The sequence below is a fragment of the Pristiophorus japonicus genome, chromosome 1 (assembly GCF_044704955.1).
Source record: "Pristiophorus japonicus isolate sPriJap1 chromosome 1, sPriJap1.hap1, whole genome shotgun sequence".
NCBI classification, from domain to species: Eukaryota; Metazoa; Chordata; class Chondrichthyes; family Pristiophoridae; genus Pristiophorus; species Pristiophorus japonicus.
Window position 1 is genome coordinate 543,978,269 of NC_091977.1, and position 21,381 is coordinate 543,999,649.

The 21,381-nt window shown below is 49.5% G+C and overlaps 1 protein-coding gene across 10 annotated transcripts in view; it reads left to right on the plus strand.

Moving 5' to 3' along the window:
* The window catches only part of LOC139278392 (anion exchange protein 2-like), a 347,925-nt gene that overhangs the window by 257,520 nt on the left and 69,024 nt on the right, over positions 1-21,381 (plus strand). For 8 of the 10 annotated variants that reach the window (XM_070897097.1, XM_070897078.1, XM_070897145.1 and 5 more), the window contains 6 exons: positions 3,696-3,876; positions 6,265-6,400; positions 11,554-11,737; positions 12,627-12,732; positions 16,774-16,824; positions 17,784-17,968. In XM_070897097.1, the coding sequence (XP_070753198.1) occupies positions 3,696-3,876; positions 6,265-6,400; positions 11,554-11,737; positions 12,627-12,732; positions 16,774-16,824; positions 17,784-17,968 (843 nt within the window). The remainder of the gene's footprint in view (positions 1-3,695; positions 3,877-6,264; positions 6,401-11,553; positions 11,738-12,626; positions 12,733-16,773; positions 16,825-17,783; positions 17,969-21,381) is intronic. The other 2 variants (XM_070897156.1, XM_070897166.1) reach the window with 1 other exon arrangement.

The window sequence follows — 21,381 nt, forward strand, 5'->3', positions numbered from 1 at the left end:
ACTGCTGCTGTGAACATAAGAATTAAGAGCAGGAGTAGGCCATTCGGCCTCTCGAGCCTGCTCCATTATTCAATAAGACCATGAGTGATCTTCAACATCAACTCCATTTTCCCGCCCGATCCCCATATCCCTTGATTCCCCGATAGTCCAAATATGTTTCTATCTTAGCCTTAAATATACTCACTGACCCAGCATCCCCAGGCATTGGGTTAGAGAATTCGAAAGATTCACAACCCTCTGAGTGAAGAAATTAATCCTCATCTCAGTCTTAACTGGGCGACCCTCGTCCTAAGACTATGGTGACCCCTTGGTCCTGGACTCTGTCCCCGAGTTCTCGACTCTCCAGCCCGGGGAAGACAATCTCTCCGCTTCTATCCTGTCAATCCCCCTCAGAATCTTATTGGGTCTAAAATTGTGGTCGGAGGCTTCCTTCGTACGAACACCTCCGACCCCCCAAAAACTCTACGAATCTACCTGTTGGTCCTGGAGAAGCGTACGATCCCGGCCAGCGGTCTAGATTCGCTGCCTTTGAGGTACGCAAGTCCAAGCTGAAGTCACGTGGGCCTGGACAACCAATCACGATGCAGTATTCTCATTGACAATGCTGGGAACTCCATTTGTGCGAGTTCCCATTACTATCAATGAGAAAAAAAACCCTAAAAAAACTCACATTTAACATTAATTGAAATTAAATGTTTTAGAAAAAATATATTTTTTGGATTTTTTTAAGGTGTTTTAATAGTGTTAAAAAATAAACTTACCTTAATGGACAGGGTTTTTAACTATAAAAATGTATATTTAATTTTTATATGTTTTAAAACTCTTACGCTGGTAAAAGTAGGCTATGCACTTGCTCTCACCAGGCGTACAGTTTGAAGGAGATTCGCTGGGCAAGATATGAGCAAATAGCCCAATCTTCCCCGTGCGAATGTCCCGGGGTTGCGGGACAAAAACCGGCTTTTGCGAGGCCTCGCCGGGTCCGTGCGCACTTCGTACGGACCCAGCGAGGCTGAAGTTTTAGCCCCATTAAGTTTAAATGAGATCACCTCTCATTCTTCTAAACTCCAGAGACTATAGGCCCAGTCTACTCACTCTCTCCTCATCGGACAGCCCTCTCATCCCACAAATCAATCCAGTGAGACTTTGTTGCACTGCCTCTAAGACAAGTATATTCTTCCTCAGACCAAAACTGTGCACATAATCCAGGTATGGTCTCACCAAATCCCTCATCGTCCAGACTCCTCCCCTGTGCACTTTTCAATAGGCATTGGTTGAAAGTAAACAGGGGTGGGGCCCTGGCTGATCTACCCCTCCCTAAAGCAAGGGCACCGCACTGGAGATCAGATAATTCACACAGACCATAGATCAAACCTGGAGCTCTGCTGCAACCTGTTGATCAGTCCCCCGAGCTCACTGACGCCTTCAGCGGACTTCAAATAGTTTCACCGCAGCTGAGCAAGTGATGATGTTTGACCTGCAATATCTTGAGGTGAGTTTCTCGTACAGGAGTGAGTTCTTAGTGACCTGGAATCCACTCCCTTTATATTGTGAAACATGTTCCCGAGCACTGAGCAGTGGATGATGCTTTGCAGTCATAGCTTTTTATTTCTGATCACTGATCAGCTCCTGTGTCTGTTGAAGGGCAGGGAGGGCTGTACAGGCAGGCTCAACCCGAAGCCAGTCGGCTGCGGCACAGCGATATACAGTTCCCAGCATTGTCAGTTACGGCCACTGGTCCTCGAGGTGGGCGGGACTGGTAAACGGTGGATTCAGGGCAGACTCGATAAAGTGCCAGTACTCTCGTATCAATTCAGCATTAATCAAGCTCTGGCATTGGGGCAATGGGTTGTGCACTGTGGGTGCGAGCTTAGGATTGTGTGTTTGAGTCGCTAAGTATAAGGGATTGGGTATGTCTTTGGTTATTTGACCAGAGCAGGTGTTGCATTGTATCTTGTGGTCATTGACGGGATGGTGTTGTGACGTATCTTTGGTCATGGACAGGGAGTGTTGTGTCGTATCTTTGGGTCGTTGACGAGTGCTGTGTCGTATCTTTGGGTCGTTGACGAGTGTTGTGTCGTATCTTTGGGTCGTTGACGGAGTGTTGTGTCGTATCTTTGGGTCGTTGACGGAGTGTTGTGTCGTATCTTTGGGTCGTTGACGGAGTGTTGTGTCGTATCTTTGGGTCGTTGACAGGGAATGTTGAGTCGTATCTTTGGGTCGTTGACGGGATGGTGTTGTGATGTATCTTTGGGTCGTTGACGGAGTGTTGTGTCGTATCTTTGGGTCGTTGACGGAGTGTTGTGTCGTATCTTTGGGTCGTTGACGGAGTGTTGTGTCGTATCTTTGGGTCGTTGACGGAGTGTTGTGTCGTATCTTTGGGTCGTTGACGGAGTGTTGTGTCGTATCTTTGGGTCGTTGACAGGGAATGTTGAGTCGTATCTTTGGGTCGTTGACGGGATGGTGTTGAGTCGTATCTTTGGATCGTTGATGGGATGGTGTTGTGTCGTATCTTTGGATCGTTGATGGGATGGTGTTGAGTCGTATCTTTGGATCGTTGACGGGATGGTGTTGTGACGTATCTTTGGGTCGTTGACGGGATGGTGTTGAGTCGTATCTTTGGATCGTTGACGGGATGGTGTTGTGACGTATCTTTGGGTCGTTGACGGGATGGTGTTGTGACGTATCTTTGGGTCGTTGACGGGATGGTGTTGTGACGTATCTTTGGGTCGTTGACGGGATGGTGTTGTGACGTATCTTTGGGTCGTTGACGGGATGGTGTTGTGACGTATCTTTGGGTCGTTGACGGGATGGTGTTGTGACGTATCTTTGGGTCGTTGATGGGATGGTGTTGTGACGTATCTTTGGGTCGTTGACGGGATGGTGTTGTGACGTATCTTTGGGTCGTTGACGGGATGGTGTTGACTCGTATCTTTGGATCGTTGACGGGATGGTGTTGTGACGTATCTTTGGGTCGTTGACGGGATGGTGTTGAGTCGTATCTTTGGATCGTTGATGGGATGGTGTTGAGTCGTATCTTTGGATCGTTGATGGGATGGTGTTGTGACGTATCTTTGGATCGTTGATGGGATGGTGTTGTGACGTATCTTTGGGTCGTTGACGAGTTTGAGACGTATCTTTGGGCCGTTGACGGGATGGTGTTGTGACGTATCTTTGGGTCGTTGACGGGATGGTGTTGTGACGTATCTTTGGGTCGTTGACGGGATGGTGTTGAGTCGTATCTTTGGATCGTTGATGGGATGGTGTTGTGACGTATCTTTGGATCGTTGATGGGATGATGTTGTGACGTATCTTTGGGTCGTTGACGAGTTTGAGACGTATCTTTGGGCCGTTGACTGAGTGTTGAGTCGTATCTTTGGATCGTTGACGGGATGGTGTGACGTATCTTTGGGTCGTTGACGGGATGGTGTTGTGACGTACCTTTGGGTCGTTGGCAGGGAGTGTTGTGATGTATCTTTGGGTCGTTGACGAGTTTGAGACGTATCTTTGGGTCGTTGACTGAGTGTTGTGTCGTATCTTTGGATCGTTGACAGGGAATGTTGAGTCATATCTTTGGGTTGTTGACTGGGAGCGTTGTATCGTATCTTTGGGCCATTGACTGAGGCTTTGGGTTGTGTGTTTGAGGCTAAGTGTGTAGTAACCAGGGCGTAATGGTTTCTCGCTGTATTTTTGCTCAGGTGTTCGTTGAACTGAACGAGTTGACGGTGGATAAGAACCACGAGATGCAGTGGAAGGAAACAGCCAGGTGGATCAAGTTTGAGGAGGATGTGGAAGAGGAAACCGATCGCTGGGGAAAGCCACACGTGGCTTCGCTCAGCTTCCGAAGCTTGCTGGAGCTCAGGAAGACACTAGCACATGGTAAACATTCAGGGTTTACTCCAATTAAACGGCAATTAAAAATGTAAAGTTCACACGGGATCGATCACATCTGAATACTGAAGGTCAGCGCTTGGTGTGTATGGAGTGGTCAGAATATTTAAACAGGAAGTTTCCCCCGATGGCTCGGGTAGTTTATCCAGTGACACCGACCAGGAATGGCTGGTTCAGCATTGCTGATGACAGACTCAGTGCTTGAGGGGCATAAACTGGTCTCGGCAAAATTTCCTCCACAATGGAAACCGCTGGTGCATGTATGCATATCTCGGAGTAATGCATCGCGGCTAGAACTGGTGTGTGATGTGGGGCAGATATGCCGTGTGAGGAGGCTGGATTAACATCAGTAGAGATACAGTCAGTAACACGACGCTGTGGGGAGGTCTTAAGAATTAGGAACAGGAGTAGGCCATCGAGCCCCTCGAGTCTTACTGAGTGACAGTGTGAGGGAGCTGGATTAACATCAGTAGAGATACAGTCAGTAACACAGGGTGCTGGGGGAGAGGGGTTACTGAGTGACAGTGTGAGGGAGCTGGATTAACATCAGTACAATACAGTCAGTAACACAGGGCGCTGGGGGAGAGGGGTTACTGAGTGATAGTGTGAGGGAGCTGGATTAACATCAGTACAATACAGTCAGTAACACAGGGCGCTGGGGGAGAGGGGTTACTGAGTGATAGTGTGAGGGAGCTGGATTAACATCAGTACAATACAGTCAGTAACACAGGGCGCTGGGGGAGAGGGGTTACTGAGTGACAGTGTGAGGGAGCTGGATTAACATCAGTACAGATACAGTCAGCAACACAGGGTGCTGGGGAGAGGGGTTACCGAGCCCAGCAGTATTAGCTCATTATAGATGCAGTCAGCAGTTTGTGGTGAAGATTGGGAGTGTGTTTATGGCACATTAGGAGTTTTAGTGAAACAGTTGTAAGTGTTTACGGGCACTGGATGGGAGCGTTTAAGGGCACTGGATGGGAGCGTTTACGCTCACTGGATGGGAGCGTTTACGAACACTGGATGGGAGCGGTTACGGGCACTGGATGGGAGCGTTTACGGGCACTGGATGGGAGCGTTTGCGGGCACTGGATGGGAGCGTTTGCGGGCACTGGATGGGAGCGGTTACGGGCACTGGATGGGAGCGTTTACGGGCACTGGATGGGAGCGTTTGCGGGCACTGGATGGGAGCGTTTGCGGGCACTGGATGGGGGCGTTTACGGGCACTGGATGGGGGCGTTTGCGGGCACTGGATGGGAGCGGTTACGGGCACTGGATGGGAGCGTTTGCGGGCACTGGATGGGAGCGTTTGCGGGCACTGGATGGGAGCGTTTGCGGGCACTGGATGGGAGCGTTTGCGGGCACTGGATGGGGGCGTTTACGGGCACTGGATGGGAGCGTTTGCGGGCACTGGATGGGAGCGTTTGCGGGCACTGGATGGGGGCGTTTACGGGCACTGGATGGGGGCGTTTACGGGCACTGGATGGGAGCGTTTGCGGGCACTGGATGGGAGCGTTTGCGGGCACTGGATGGGAGCGGTTACGGGCACTGGATGGGAGCGTTTGCGGGCACTGGATGGGAGCGTTTGCGGGCACTGGATGGGGGCGTTTACGAACACTGGATGGGAGCGTTTGCGGGCACTGGATGGGAGCGTTTGCGGGCACTGGATGGGAGCGTTTGCGGGCACTGGATGGGAGCGTTTGCGGGCACTGGATGGGAGCGTTTGCGGGCACTGGATGGGAGCGTTTGCGGGCACTGGATGGGGGCGTTTACGGGCACTGGATGGGAGCGTTTGCGGGCACTGGATGGGAGCGTTTGCGGGCACTGGATGGGAGCGTTTGCGGGCACTGGATGGGAGCGTTTGCGGGCACTGGATGGGAGCGTTTGCGGGCACTGGATGGGAGGTTTGCGGGCACTGGATGGGAGCGTTTGCGGGCACTGGATGGGGGCGTTTGCGGGCACTGGATGGGAGCGTTTGCGGGCACTGGATGGGAGCGTTTGCGGGCACTGGATGGGAGCGTTTGCGGGCACTGGATGGGAGCGTTTGCGGGCACTGGATGGGAGGTTTGCGGGCACTGGATGGGAGGTTTGCGGGCACTGGATGGGAGCGTTTGCGGGCACTGGATGGGAGCGTTTGCGGGCACTGGATGGGAGCGTTTGCGGGCACTGGATGGGAGGTTTGCGGGCACTGGATGGGAGGTTTGCGGGCACTGGATGGGAGTGTTTATGAGATCCCCAGTTTGGACAGACGTGGAACCGAGCTGTGATTTCCGAGCCTGTGGGGCTCAGTACTGCAGTGAGCTGACCCAATGGCAGAGAAGCTGGAACTGGAGCATGAGCCCACGCCGATCTAACTCTCCATCCGTTGTCCTCCTGCAGGCACCGTCCTCCTGGACTTGGACCAGAAGACTTTGCCGGGGATTGCTCACCAAGTGGTCGAACAGATGATCATCTCGGACCAGATCAGAGCTGAGGATCGAGCGAATGTGCTGCGGGCGCTGCTCCTCAAACACAGGTACAGGAGGGAGTGAGACAATTAATCCACGGGGAACCTACTCCTCAAACACAGGTACAGGAGGGAGTGAGACAATTAATCCACGGGGAACCTACTCCTCAAACACAGGTACAGGAGGGAGTGAGACAATTAATCCACGGGGAACCTACTCCTCAAACACAGGTACAGGAGGGAGTGAGGCAATTAATCCACGGGGAACCTACTCCTCAAACACAGGTACAGGAGGGAGCGAGGCAATTAATCCACGGGGAACCTACTCCTCAAACACAGGTACAGGAGGGAGTGAGACAATTAATCCACGGGGAACCTACTCCTCAAACACAGGTACAGGAGGGAGTGAGGCAATTAATCCACGGGGAACCTACTCCTCAAACACAGGTACAGGAGGGAGCGAGGCAATTAATCCACGGGGAACCTGCTCCTCAAACACAGGTACAGGAGGGAGTGAGACAATTAATCCACGGGGAACCTACTCCTCAAACACAGGTACAGGAGGGAGTGAGGCAATTAATCCACGGGGAACCTACTCCTCAAACACAGGTACAGGAGGGAGTGAGACAATTAATCCACGGGGAACCTACTCCTCAAACACAGGTACAGGAGGGAGTGAGGCAATTAATCCACGGGGAACCTACTCCTCAAACACAGGTACAGGAGGGAGTGAGGCAATTAATCCACGGGGTACCTACTCCTCAAACACAGGTACAGGAGGGAGTGAGACAATTAATCCACGGGGAACCTACTCCTCAAACACAGGTACAGGAGGGAGCGAGACAATTAATCCACGGGGAACCTACTCCTCAAACACAGGTACAGGAGGGAGTGAGACAATTAATCCACGGGGAACCTACTCCTCAAACACAGGTACAGGAGGGAGTGAGACAATTAATCCACGGGGAACCTACTCCTCAAACACAGGTACAGGAGGGAGTGAGACAATTAATCCACGGGGAACCTACTCCTCAAACACAGGTACAGGAGGGAGTGAGACAATTAATCCACGGGGAACCTACTCCTCAAACACAGGTACAGGAGGGAGTGAGACAATTAATCCACGGGGAACCTACTCCTCAAACACAGGTACAGGAGGGAGTGAGGCAATTAATCCACGGGGACCCTACTCCTCAAACACAGGTACAGGAGGGAGTGAGGTAATTAATCCACGGGGAACCTACTCCTCAAACACAGGTACAGGAGGGAGCGAGGCAATTAATCCACGGGGAACCTACTCCTCAAACACAGGTACAGGAGGGAGCGAGGCAATTAATCCACGGGGAACCGGCAATTAATCCGCGGAGAACCAGCACTTGATTATTGGGTAACCGCGCGCCTAATCCGCAGGGAACCGGCTCCTGATCCGTGGGAAACCGTGCGCCCCAGATTCCAGATAGGCCACCATCCTTTCCTTCACATGATTTGTAACAAATAAATATTTGAACAGTTACAGATCAAAGCCCTCACTGGTGTGGAAACGTTCCCAGACTGTGTGGAGGAGAGTTGAGAGGGAAGTGTTAGGAGAAGCAATTGGAGCAATATAAATTAAAGGGGGTGCATGAACAGAGAGACCTGGGGGTATATGTGCACACATCGGTGAATGTGGCAGGGCAGGTTGAGAAAGCGGTTAAAAAGCTTATGTGATCCTGGGCTTCATAAATAGAGGCATAGAGTACAAAGCAAGGAAGTTATGATGAACCTGTATAAAACACTGGTTCAGCCTCAGCTGGAGTATTGTGTCCAATTCTGGGCTCCACACTTTAGGAAGGATGTGAAGGCCTGGGAGAGTGTGCAGAAAAGATTTCCGAGAATGGTTCCAGGGATGAGGGACTTCAGTGACGGGGATAGACTGGAGAAGCTGGGGTTGTTCTCCTTGGAGCAGAGAAGGTTGAGAGGAGATTTAATCGAGGTGTTCAAAATCATGAAGGTCTGGACAGAGTAGATAAGAACATAAGAAATAGGAGCAGGCGTCAGCCATTTAGCCCCTCAAGCCTGCTCCGCCATTCAATAATATCATGGCTGATCTTCTACCTCGACTCCACTTTCCTGTACTATCCTCATATCCCTTGATTCCCTTCCTATCCAAAAATCTATTAATCTTTGTCTTGAATATACTAAACGACTGAGCCCTTGGGGCAGAGAATTCCAAAGATTCACCACTCTCTTGAGTGAAGACATTTCTCCTCATTTCAGTCCTAAAAGTAAAAGTTCTCGGTCATGAAAGTAAAAGCCCATGGGATCCAGGGCAAAGTGACAAGTTGGATCCAAAATTGGCTCAGAGGCAGGAAGCAAAAGGTAATGGTCGAAGGTTGTTTTTGCAACTGGAGGGCTGTTTCCAGTGGGGGTTCCGCAGGGCTCGGTACTCGATCCCTTACTTTTTGTAGATTTCCAGAAGGTATTAGAGAAGATGCCACATAAAAGGTGACTGCACAAGATAAAAGTTCACGGGGTTGGGGGTAATATATTAGGTTGGATAGCGGACTGGCTAACTAACAGAAAACAGAGATCAATGGGTCATTTTCTGGTTGGCAAATGGTAACTAGTGGGGTGCCACAGGGATCAGAGCTGGGGCCTCAACTATTTACAAATCTATATTAATGACTTGGATGAAGGGACCGAGTGTAATGTAGCCAAGTTTGCTGATGATACAAAGATGGGTGGGAAAGCAAATTGTGAGCCTTTATTGCAAGGGGGATAGAATATAAAAGCAGAGAAGTCCTGCTACAACTGTACAGGGTATTGGTGAGGCCACACCTGGAGTACTGTGTACAGTTTTGGTCTCCGTATTTAAGGAGGGATATACTTGCATTGGAGGCTGTTCAGAGAAGGTTGATTCCTGAGATGAAGGGGTTGTCTTATGAAGAAAGGTTGAGCAGGTTGGGCCTATACTTATTGGAGTTTAGAAGAATGAGGTGATCTTATTGAAACAAGACACTGAAGGGGCTCGACAAGGTAGATGCCGAGAGGATGTTTCCACTCGTGGAGGAATCTAGAACTAGGGGTCATAATTTCAGAATAAGGGGCCGCCCATTTAAAACTGAGATGAGAAATTTATTTTCTGAAGTTTGTAAATCTGTGGAATTCTCTGCCCCAGAGAGCTGTGGAGGCTGGGTCATTGAATATATTTAAGGTGGAGATAGACAGATTTTTAATAAAATAATGGAGTGAAGTGTTATGGGGAGCGGGCGGGGAAGTGGAGCTGAGTCCATGATCAGATCAGCCATGATATTGAATGGTGGAGCAGGCTTGAGGGGCCAAATGGCCGACTCCTGCTCCTATTTCTTATGTTCTTATATCAATAATTTAGATTTGAATGAAGGGGGTATGATTAAAATGTTTGCAAATTATACTAAAATCGGCTGTGTGGTTGATAATGAAGAAGAAAGCTGTAGACTGCAGGAAGATATCAATGAACTGGTCAGGTGGGCAGAACAGTGGCAAATGGAATTCAATCTGGAGAAGTGTGAGGTAATGCATTTGGGGAAGGCTAACAAGGCAAGGGAATACACATTAAATGGTCGGACAGTACAGAGGGACCTCGGAGTGCATGTCCACAGATCCCTGAAGGTAGCAGGCCAGGTAGATAAGGTGGTTAAGAAGGCATACGGAATACTTTCCTTTATTATTCGAGGCATAGAATAAGAGAGCAGGGAGGTTATGCTTGAACTGTATAAAACACTAGTTAGGCCACAGCTAGAGTTCTGCGTGTAGTTCTGGTCACCACATTACAGGAAAGATGTGACTGCACTAGAGAGGGTACAGGGGAGAGTTACGAGGATGTTGCCTGGACTGGAGAATTTTAGCTATGAGAAAAGATTGGATAGGCTGGGGTTGTTTTCTTTGGAACAGAGGAGGATGAGGGAAGACCTTATCAAGGTGTATAAAATTGAGGGGCCTGGATAGAGTGGATAGGACAGACCTATTTCTCTTAGCAAAGGGGTCAACAGCCAGGGCGCATAGATTTAAAGTAATTGGGGGGGGGGAGGATTTGAGGGGAATTTCTTCACCCAGAGGGCGGTGGGGGTCTGGAACTCACGGCCTTAAAGGGTGCTAGAGGCAGAAACCTTCACCACATTTAAAAAGTATTTGGATCTGCACTTAAAGTGCCGTAACATACAGAGCTACGGACCGAGAGCTGGAAAGTGGGATTAGGCTGGATGGCTCTTGGTCGGCCGGCACGGACACGATGGGCCGAATGGCCTCCCTCCATGCTGTACATGTCCATGATTCTATGGCCAACCCCTTATTCTGAGACTGTGACTCACGTTCCTCATGGTCAAGTGGCCAGCAGACACACACTGCATGCGCTCAGTCGATAAGTATCCCAGAGGAAGGGCAAAGGACAGCGATATTGGAGACTATTCCAACGCTCTCCTGGTCGGTCTCCCAATTTGCACCCTCATAAACTTCAACTCATCCTAAACTCTGCTTCCTGTATCCTAACTCGCACCAAGTCCCATTCAACCCATTACTCCTATGCTCACTGACCTATATTGGCTCCTGGTCAGGCAATGTCTTGATTTTAAAATTTCCCATACTTGTGTTCAAATCCCTCCATTGCTTCGCCCCTCCCTAACTATGTAACCTCCTCCAGCCCAACAACCCTCCGAAATATCTGTGCTCCTCCAATTCTGGCCTTTAGTCCATCGTGCCTTCAGCTGCCAAGGCCTTAAGCTCTGGAATTCCCTCCCTAAAGCTCTCTGCCTCTCTCTCTTTTAAGATAAAAATAAAGGAAGAACTTGCATTTATGTAGCGCATTTCACTACCTCAGGACATCCCAAAGGACTTTACAGCCAATTAAGTAATTTTGCAGTCACTGTTGTCATGTTCGACTCTCCTTAAAACCTGCATCTTTGACCAAGCCTTTGGTCACCTGACCCTAATATCTCCTCCTGTGTCTCGGTGTCAATTCTTGTCTGAAAATCGCTCTGTGAAGCACCTTGGGACGTTTCAGTATGTTATAGGCGCTATATAAATGCATATGGAATGCATCGACGTCCAAGGAACCCAAAGGCTGTGGTGTCCCGCTCTCGACCATCCACTCGGAGGTGATAGCGAGCAGACTGTCCTCCGAGAAAGGGCAGTAGGGTGGGGAGGCAGGGCTGAGAAGGGGGACAACTAAATGAAAAGCCAACCTGTTCACTTTCTTGATTTTAAAGCCACCCCAACAAAGAGAAGGACTTCTCATTTTCACGCAACATGTCAACGGCAAGTCTGGGCTCGCTCATGCCCCACCATCACAGCCAGAACCACATCGCTCCGACCTCCGAACCCTCGGTCACCCAGCCACTGATGGGGGATAATCTCGACGCCGAAACCAAAGTGATAGTGGACAGTGCCGAGGTCAGTACCACTTGGAGGATTTTAACAGTTCATTGCTGCGTCGAGATCGATGGTTCACAGGTTTAAGCTTGTGGTTCCATCCTGCACGCCCCCTCTCTGTCGCGCTCTCTCTCTGTGTCACGCTCTCTCTCTCTCTGTGTCGCGCTCTCTCTCTCTCTCTGTGTTGCGCTCGCTCTCTCTGTGTCGCGCTCTCTCTCTCGGTCTCTGTCGCGCTCTCTTTCTCGGTCTCTGTCGCGCGCGCTCTCTCGCTCTCGGTCGCGCTCGCTCTCGGTCGCGCTCGCTCTCAGTAGCTCGCTCTCGGTCGCGCTTGCTCTCGGTAGCTCGCTCTCGGTCGCGCGCTTGCTCTCGGTCGCGCGCGCGCTCTCTCGCACTCTCGGTCTCTTGCGCTCTCGGTCGCGCGCGCGCTCTCTCGCTCTCGGTCACGTGCGCTCTCTCGCGCTCTCGGTCGCGCGCGCGCTCTCTCGCACTCTCGGTCTCTTGCGCTCTCGGTCGCGCGCGCGCTCTCTCGCTCTCGGTCACGTGCGCTCTCTCGCGCTCTCGGTCGGTCGCGCGCTCTCTCGCACTCTCGGTCTCTTGCGCTCTCGGTCGCGCGCGCGCTCTCTCGCTCTCGGTCACGTGCGCTCTCTCGCGCTCTCGGTCGCGCGCGCTCTTGCGCGCTCTCGGTCTCTCTCTCGCTCTCAGTCTCTCGCTCTCAGTCTTTCGGTCTCAGTCTTTCGGTCTCTGTCTCTCGGTCTTTGTCCCTTGGTCTCTGTCTCTCGGCCTCGCTCTCGGTCTCTCGGTCTCTGTCTCTGTCGCTCTCGCTCCCCCTCTCGGTCACTCTATGTTGGTCTGTCTCTCTCTTGATAACTTGTCAAACTCTGCCTGTAACCGGTTCCTCCAACTGTTACAGAAAGAATGTCCACTGTCGGCAGAGATGACGCGATCGAGGTCCAAGCATGAGCTCAAACTTCTGGAGAAAATTCCGTGCAACGCAGAGGCCACTGTCGTACTTGTCGGTAAGGAACAGGTGTACCTGCACATTTCCATTTCTGACTGTCTCCCTTGTTCAGGCACTGACTGAACTGCTGGCCTTTTCCACCGATCGTGGCATCTGGTTTTTCGTAATCATCCCTTGGTGTACCCCGTGGTCTGAAGCCACTCTGACCGACTCCTTGGTGATCAAAGCCATCGACTACAATCCTGTCAGGGAAGGCTTTCAAAACTCCACATCTGGCAATATTGGCAAAATACACTGGATAAAAGCACAGCACAAGCGGGACTGGTGCAAGAGTGAGCTTTTATACAACAGCGTTCACATCCTTTGACCATCCGAGTGTTTGATGGGACAGTGTAGAGGGAGCTTTACTCTGTATCTAACCCCATGCTGTACCTGCCCTGGGAGTGTTTGATGGGACAGTGTAGAGGGAGCTTTACTCTGTATCTAACCCCCTGTACCTGCCCTGGGAGTGTTTGATGGGACAGTGTAGAGGGAGCTTTACTCTGTATCGAACCCCTTGCTGGCTGTCCCTTATTAGCTCATGCTCTTCCAAGTGAGAATTAATTTTGTCCTTGACAGTGGTCTCTCGCAGTTTTCCCACCACTGACGTTAGGCTGACTGGCCTGCAGATACCAGGTTTATCCCCCTCTCCTTTTTTGAGCAGGGGTACAACATTTGCAAGGGGTTGGAGTATAAGAGTAAGGAAGTCTTGCTACAATTGTACAGGGCGCTGGTGAGACCACACCTGGAGTACTGTGCAGTTTAGGTCTCCTTATCTGCAGAAGCATATACTTGCCTTAACAGCGGTGCAACAAAGGTTTACTGGATTGATTCCTGGGATGAGAGGGCTGTCCCATGAGGAGAAATTGAGTAGTGTTGTGTACGCATAAATAACTGGCAAACTGAGCCAGGAGTAAAGTAACTTAACTGTGCTTTTATACCACCCAAAATGGTGTCCCCAAACCAGCATGAGTACAGCAATTGTGAATAGCTCCCGCAGGGTCCTAACGCCCGTCCTGTGAGTTGTTACAAACAAACAGAGTGTGAACACAACATATTTATCCCCTTTTTAAAACCATAGGCTATGTACAGAGAAAGTCCTTGAGATAGTCAGGTGGTGTTATGATTCGCTGAGACCGGTGTGGCGCTTGCGGTGTTTGCTCGAGGTTTTGGTTGGGAAACAGAACGGTGTCTCTGTTCCATCCTGCTAGTCTCTTCGCGCAGGGTTTGGCTGGGGGTTTGAGAATGTCCAGTAGCCAGCGAAGATTCCACCCAATCATGAGCTCAGCGGGTGTCTTCCCCGTTAGCGAGTGCTTTGTCGAACGGTATGTGCGGAGAATGGTCTGAACCGCTTCATCGAATGTTTGGCCTGCTGCGAGGTTGGGTTTCAAACGCTTTGATGACGCGGTTAAAACGCTCAACACCTCCGTTGCTTTGAGGATTGTACCGAGCAGAGCAGTAAGGTGATGCTCGATAGCATGGCGCGTGAGGAAATCCACAAACTGGTCAGACACAAACTGTGTGGTCCATTGTCAGGGATTATGACCTCTGGGAGGCCCCACTTCGCGAACATACGCTGCAGGATAGTGACGATCGTTGATGAGTCACTGAACTTGTAGCAATTTCTGGCCATTTGGAATGCAGCTCATGTACACAACAAGGAAACACTGGTGCTGTGGAGCTGCTTCAACTGGACTGAAGATATGCAACTGAAGTTGTGGCCATGGTCTTTGTGGCCATGGAATGGGCTTCATTGGCGCTGGTCGGATGTTTGTGGCCTTTTCGCTCAGACTGCTTCGCAGTGCAAGACAAACTCCTCGATGCGAGTGTCAATCCCAGGCCACGATACTGAATCACGACATCTCTGTTTCATGTGGAAAATGCCAGGGTGCCCATCGTGTGCCAATGAGAGAACGCGCTGTTGAAGCGATTTGGGAATTACTGCTCTATCACCACGAGCTAGGCAGCCATCGTTCCAAATGGAAAATTCATCGAAGTCTGTGGAATGTTTTCAGCTCTTCTGGAATTTGCTTAGGCCACTCAGTGTGGAGGAAGTGGCTCACGTGCTGGAGCATAGCATCACACTGTGATTCGGTTTTGAGTTTGTCGCAGGAGACAAGGTTTCTGATGGACTGAGTGATGATCGATGTGACATATGTGTCGTTATCTGTGAATCTGTCAGCGCCAGAGTCCGAAGCAGGTGTTGAGCGGCTGAGCAGGTCAGCTACGTGGTTGCGACTGCCAGCGATGTACTGTACATCAAAGTTATACTGATGAAAGTGATCTGACCATTGGCTGATTTGTGGTGGTTTGTGCCTAGGTCCAGTTGTAGCGTAGTTTGTGCTCGGTGATCTGTACAGAGGGTAAATTTCCTGTCATAGAGGTAGATGTGCCAGCATTCACATGTAGATGCAAGCGAGTGCTTTGCGTTCTCCTGTAGAGTATTTACGTTCTGCCGACGAGAGCGTGCGAGAGGCGAAGGCAACAGGGCGTTCCAAGCCGTCAATCCATTGCGAGAACACAGCATCCATGGCGGTGCCTGATGCATCTGTGGTGACGTACGTAGTGACATTCGGATCAAATTGCGCAAGGATAGGAGGGGATGTGATTTTCTCCTTAAGCGTGGTGAATGCCTGAGCCTGGGAATCGGTCCATTCCCAAGGGACGTCCTTCTGCAACTTGCGAAGTGGTTCGGCAATGTGCGCGTAGTGCAGGACGAACTTCAGATAGATGTTGCAAGTGCCGAGGAATGATGAAAGTTCTTTGACGTTGGTAGCCTCCTGCATTCGCTGGATCACGTCAATGTTGTCAAGTGTCGGCTTGACGCCTTGTGCTGTGACTCTGTAGCCCAGAATGTTTATTTGTCCAGCAGCGAATGTACACTTACCGGCATGTAGTGTAATGTTATGTGTAGCAAGTCTCGCCATAACTGCGTGAAGTCGCTGATCATGTTCTTTTATTGTCCGTCCATGAACGACAATATCGTCAAGCAGATTAAGGGCTCCCTCTGTACCTGCTAGCATAGTAGTGACAATCTTCTGAACTGCACATGGTGCAGAAGATAGTCTGTAGGGTATGCATCGATACTGATACAGACCATCATGCGTCGTGAATGCCATGAGCAGTTTGCTGTCCTCTGCTATGGGTATTTGCAGGTAACTGCGGCACATGTTAAGTTTAGTAAAGAATATTGAGCCGTGGAATTCTGAAGACAGTTCGTCAATGGTAGGAAGAGGGTACTTTCTGGAGTTTAGAAGAATGAAAGGTTATCTCATTGAAACATACAACATTCTGAGGGGATTGACAGATAGATGCTGAGAGGCTGTTTCCTCGGGCTGGAGAGTCTAGAACTTGGGGGCCACAAGGGTTGGCCATTTAAGACTGAGATGAGGAAGAATTTCTTGACTCAGACGGTTGTGAATCTTTGACATTCTCTGTCCAAAAGGGCTGAATAGTTGAGTATAGTCAAAGCTGAGATAGAGAGCTTTTTGGACTACAGGGGAATCAAGCGATATGGAGATCGGGCGGGAAAGTGGAGTTGTGGTTGAAGATCAACCATGACCTTATTGAATGGCGGAGCAGGCTCGAGGGGCCGAATGGCCTATTCCTTCTCCTAATTCTTCTGTTCTTATGTTCTTGGGTTCAATCGTCCAGTCATCTGAAACCACTCCCATATCCAAGGCGGATTGAAAGTTTGTGGTCAGATCTTCTGCTATCTCCACCCTAACTTCCAACAGCAATGTATATCATTCAGGCTGGGTGACTTGTTAACTTTGAGTGATGTCAACCTATTTAGCATGTCCTTTCTATCTATTTTTATCCTATCCTGTCCCTAATCAGTTCCACCATTTCATGAACTATTCTTTCACTTTTTATATGTTTATCAAAGATTTTTCGGTTCCCTTTTATATTATTACCTAATCTGTTCTCATACTCTTTGCCCTTGTATCCAATTTCCCCTGCATGCATTCTGCCTGGTTTTCTATCGTATTCTGTGCCTGACTTTCATCAAAAACTTCCTTTCTGTTTTATTTTAACCTCTATTTCCTTTGTCATCCAGGGAGCGCTAGCTTTGGATGTCCCATCTTTCCTCCTAATGAGGATATGCTTGGTTTGTACCCGAACTATCTCCTTTACTCTGTATCTAACCCGTGCTGTACCTGCCCTGGGAGAGTTTGATGGGTCAGTGTAGAGGGAGCTTTACTCTGTATCTAACCCGTGCTGTACCTGCCCTGGGAGTGTTTGATGGGACAGTGTAGAGGGAGCTTTACTCTGTATCTAACCCGTGCTGAACCTGCCCTGGGAGTGTTTGATGGGACAGTATAGAGAGAGCTTTACTCTGTATCTAACCCCTTGTACCTGCCCTGGGAGTGTTTGATGGGACAGTGTAGAGGGAGCTTTACTCTGTATCTAACTCCCTGTGCCTGCCCTGGGAGTGTTTGATGGGACAGTGTAGAGGAGCTTTACTCTGTATCTAACCCCCTGTACCTGCCCTCGGAGTGTTTGATGGGACGGTGTAGAGGGTGCTTTATTCTGTATCTAACCCGTGCTGTACTTGCCCTGGGAGTGTTTGATTGGACAGTGTAGAGGGAGCTTTACTCTGTATCTAACTCTGCTGTACCTGTCCTGGGAGTGTTTGATGGGACAGTGTAGAGGGAGCTTTACTCTGTATCTAACCCCCTGTACCTGCCCTGGGAGTGTTTGATGGGACAGTGTAGAGGGAGCTTTACTCTGTATCTAACCCCCTGTACCTGCCCTGGGAGTGTTTGATGGGACAGTGTAGAGGGAGCTTTACTCTGTATCTAACCCCCTGTACCTGCCCTGGGAGTGTTTGATGGGACAGTGTAGAGGGAGCTTTACTCTGTATCTAACCCCATGCTGTACCTGCCCTGGGAGTGTTTGATGGGACAGTGTAGAGGGAGCTTTACTCTGTATCTAACCCCCTGTACCTGCCCTGGGAGTGTTTGATGGGACAGTGTAGAGGGAGCGTGTTTCTCTTGCACGTGTTACGTTCCTTAATCGTTGAGGCCCATTGTGACGTTGAGATTGTCTCATTGCATTTCTCTCCAGGGTGTGTGGAGTTCCTGGACCATCCGACCATGGCCTACGTACGCCTGCAGACAGCGGTGGAGCTGGAATCTGTGCTGGAAGTTCCTGTCCCGGTCCGGTTCCTCTTCATCCTGCTGGGACCGAGCACGAGCAACATGGACTACCATGAGATCGGGCGCTCCATCTCCACCCTGATGTCGGACAAGGTGAGGGTTTGAACCAGTCGTGGGAAAGGCACAAGAGTGAGGGAGGTGGCTGTTCACCCTGTATTAATTCCTCGAACCAGAAAGATGCAGTAGTGCCCCCCATTGCTGCATCCAGTTGTTGCTTAAATGGCTTCTGGGACATAGAGATACTGGAGAAGGTGCAGATCACATTTACAAGGCTGTTAGCAGAACTGAGAGGTTATAGCCATCAGGAAAGATTAAGCAGGCTGGGGCTCGTTTCTCTAGAAAAGAAAAGGCTGAGGGATGAACTAATAGAGGTCTTTAAAATTATGAAGGGGTTCAGTGGGATAGACATAGAGAAGATGAATCTACTTATGGGGAAGATCAGAACTGGAGGGCATAAATATAAGACAGTCATTAATAAATCCAATCAGGAATTCAGGAGAAACTTCTTCACCCAGAGAGTGGTGAGAATGTGGAACTCACTACTACATGTGCCGCATCCAAAATCCGGAGTTCCGGACCCCGGACCGACTGGTGGCAGGGTCGTCCGGAATTCGTAAAATGTTCTAGAATCCGTACCCTGCTGACCTCGAGGTGCCAGCCCCTCGGGGCCTCCTCGCCCGACCAGCTCCTCTTCGGCGGGGCCCCGCCCAAACACTTCCACGGCAGCAGGGCCCACCCAATGACCTCATCGCCCGGCAACCCGAACAGCTCTTCGGCGTGCACCCTCCTCCTCCCACCCACCCACTTTCTGATGTTCCGAAATCTGGAAATACCCGAACCTGGGCTCAGATATTTCCGGATTCGTGACGTCAGAAAGACGTTCCAAAGTCCGTCAAAACGCAAAATCCGGAATGGCCTCGGTCCAGAGGGTTCCGGATTCGGGACCCTACACCTGTACAAGGATTCGTTGAGACGAATAGCATAGATGCATTTATGGGGAAGCTAGATAAAGACATGAGGGGGGGAAGGAATGGAATGATGGGGTGAGATGAAGTAGGGTGGGAGGAGGCTCCGGGTGGAAAATAAACATCGGCTGAGTGGCCTGTTCCCATGCTGTAACTTCGATGGGTTTATGCCACACATTGATCACTCTGTGTAGAAGAACATTGTGGTGCCAATGGTAAGCCTTGCATCTATTGCCCATCTCTAGTTGCCTTGAGAGCATTAGCAGTCTAATGGCTACTAATGTCCTTTAGGGAAGGAAATCGGAGGATTGGCAGGATTTTAGAATTCAGCCAAGAAATTGTTAAAGAAATGGAAAATAAAATGAGAGTAAACTAGCGAGAGACATAAAAGCAGACTGTAAAAGCTTCTATAGGTATGTAAAAAAGAACCGATTAGCGAAAGTAAATGTGGGCCCCCTCACAGACTGAGACCGGAGAAATTACCATGGGGAATAATGAAATAGCAGAGATAGTAAACAAATACTTTGTGTCTGTCTTCATGGAATAAGATGCAAAAAAACATTCAGGAAATAGTGGAGAAACAAGGGTCCAGTGAGAACAAGGCACTGAAAGAAATTAGCATTAGTAAGGAAATAGTGCCGGAGGAATTAATGGGGCTGAAAGCCAATAAATCCCCTGGACCCGATGGCCTACATCCTCGGGCTTTGAAAGAGGTGGCTATAGAGATAGTGGACGTATTGGTTGTCACCTTCCAAAATTCCACAGATTCTGGAACAGTTCCCGCGGATTGGAAGGGAGCAAATGTAACCCCGCTATTTAAGAAAGGAGGGAGAGAGAAAACGGGGATCTACAGACCAGTTAGCCTGTCATCAGTCGTAGGGACAATGTTAGAATCTATTATTAAGTGGTAATAGAGAACTTAGAAAATAATAATACGATTAGCAGAGTCAACATGAATTTATGAAAGGGAAATCGTGTTTGACAAATTTATTCGAGTTTTTATAGAAACATAGAAAATAGGTGCAGGAGTAGGCCATTTGGCCCTTCGAGCCTGCACCACCATTCAATAAGATCATGGCTGATCATTCACCTCAGTACCCCTTTGCTGCTTTCTCTCCATACCCCTTGATCCCTTTAGCCGAAAGGGCCACATCCAACTCCCTCTAACGAACTGACATCAACAACACTCTGCGGTAGGGAATTCCACAGGTAACAACTCTCTTGAGTGAAGAAGTTTCTCCTCATCTCGGTCCTAAATGGCTTACCCCTTATCCTTAGACTGTGACCCCTGGTTCTGGACTTTCCCAACATCGGGAACATTCTTCCTGCATCTAACCTGTCCAGTCCCGTCAGAATTTTATATGTTTCTATGCGATCCCCTCTCATTCTTCTAAACTCCAGTGAATACAGGCCCAGTCAATCCAGTTTCTCCTCATATGTCAGTCCTGCCATCGCGGCACTCCCTCAATAGCAAGAACGTCCTTCCTCAGATTAGGAGACCAAAACTGAACACAATATTCCAGGTGAGGTCTCACCAAGGCCCTGTACAACAGCAGTAAGACCTCCCTGCTCCTATAGAAACATAGAACATAGAAAATAGGTGCAGGAGTAGGCCTCCCTGCTATTTTTGAGGATGTAACTATCAGGGTGGATAAAGGGGAACCAGTGGATGTAGTATATTTGGATTTTCAGAAGGCATTCGATAAGGTGCCACACAGAGGTTATTAAACAAAATTAGGACTCCTGGGATTGGGGGTAATATACTAGCATGGATTGAGGATTAGTTAACGGACAGAAAACAGAGAGTAGGAATAAACGGGTCATTTCCAGGTTGGCAGACTGTAACTAGTGGGGTACCGCAAGGATCAGTGCTGGGGCCCCAGCTATTCACAATCTATATCAATGATTTGGATGAGGGGACCGAGTGTAATATATCCAAGTTTACTGATGATACAAAGCTCGGTGGGAATGTAAGTTGTGAGGAGGATGCAAAGAGGCTTCAAGGGGATAGAGACAGGCTCAGTGAGTGGGCAAGAACATGGCAAATGAAATATAATGTGGAGAAATGTGACGTTATCCACTTTGGTAGGAAAATAGAAAAACAGAGTATTTTTTAAATGGTGATAGATTGGGAAATGTTGCTGTTCAGAGGGGCCTGGGTTCCTTGTACACCAATCACTGAAAGTTAACATGCAGGTACAGCAAGTGATTAAAGCAAATGGGATGTTGGTCTTTATTACAGGAGGGGTTGTGTATAAGAGTAAAGATGTCTTACTGCAATTATACAGGGCCCTGGTGAGATCACACCGGGAGTATTGTGTTCAGTTTGGGTCTCCTTACCTAAGGAAGGATATATTTGCCATAGAGGGAGTGCAACGAATGTTCACCAGACTGATTCCTGGGATGGGGGGATTGTCCTATGAGGAGAGATTGAGCAGACTAGGCCTATATTCTCTAGAGTTTAGAAGAATGAGAGGTGATCTCATTGAAACATACAAACTTCTTATAGGGCTTGACAGGGTCGATGCTGGGGAGTCTAGA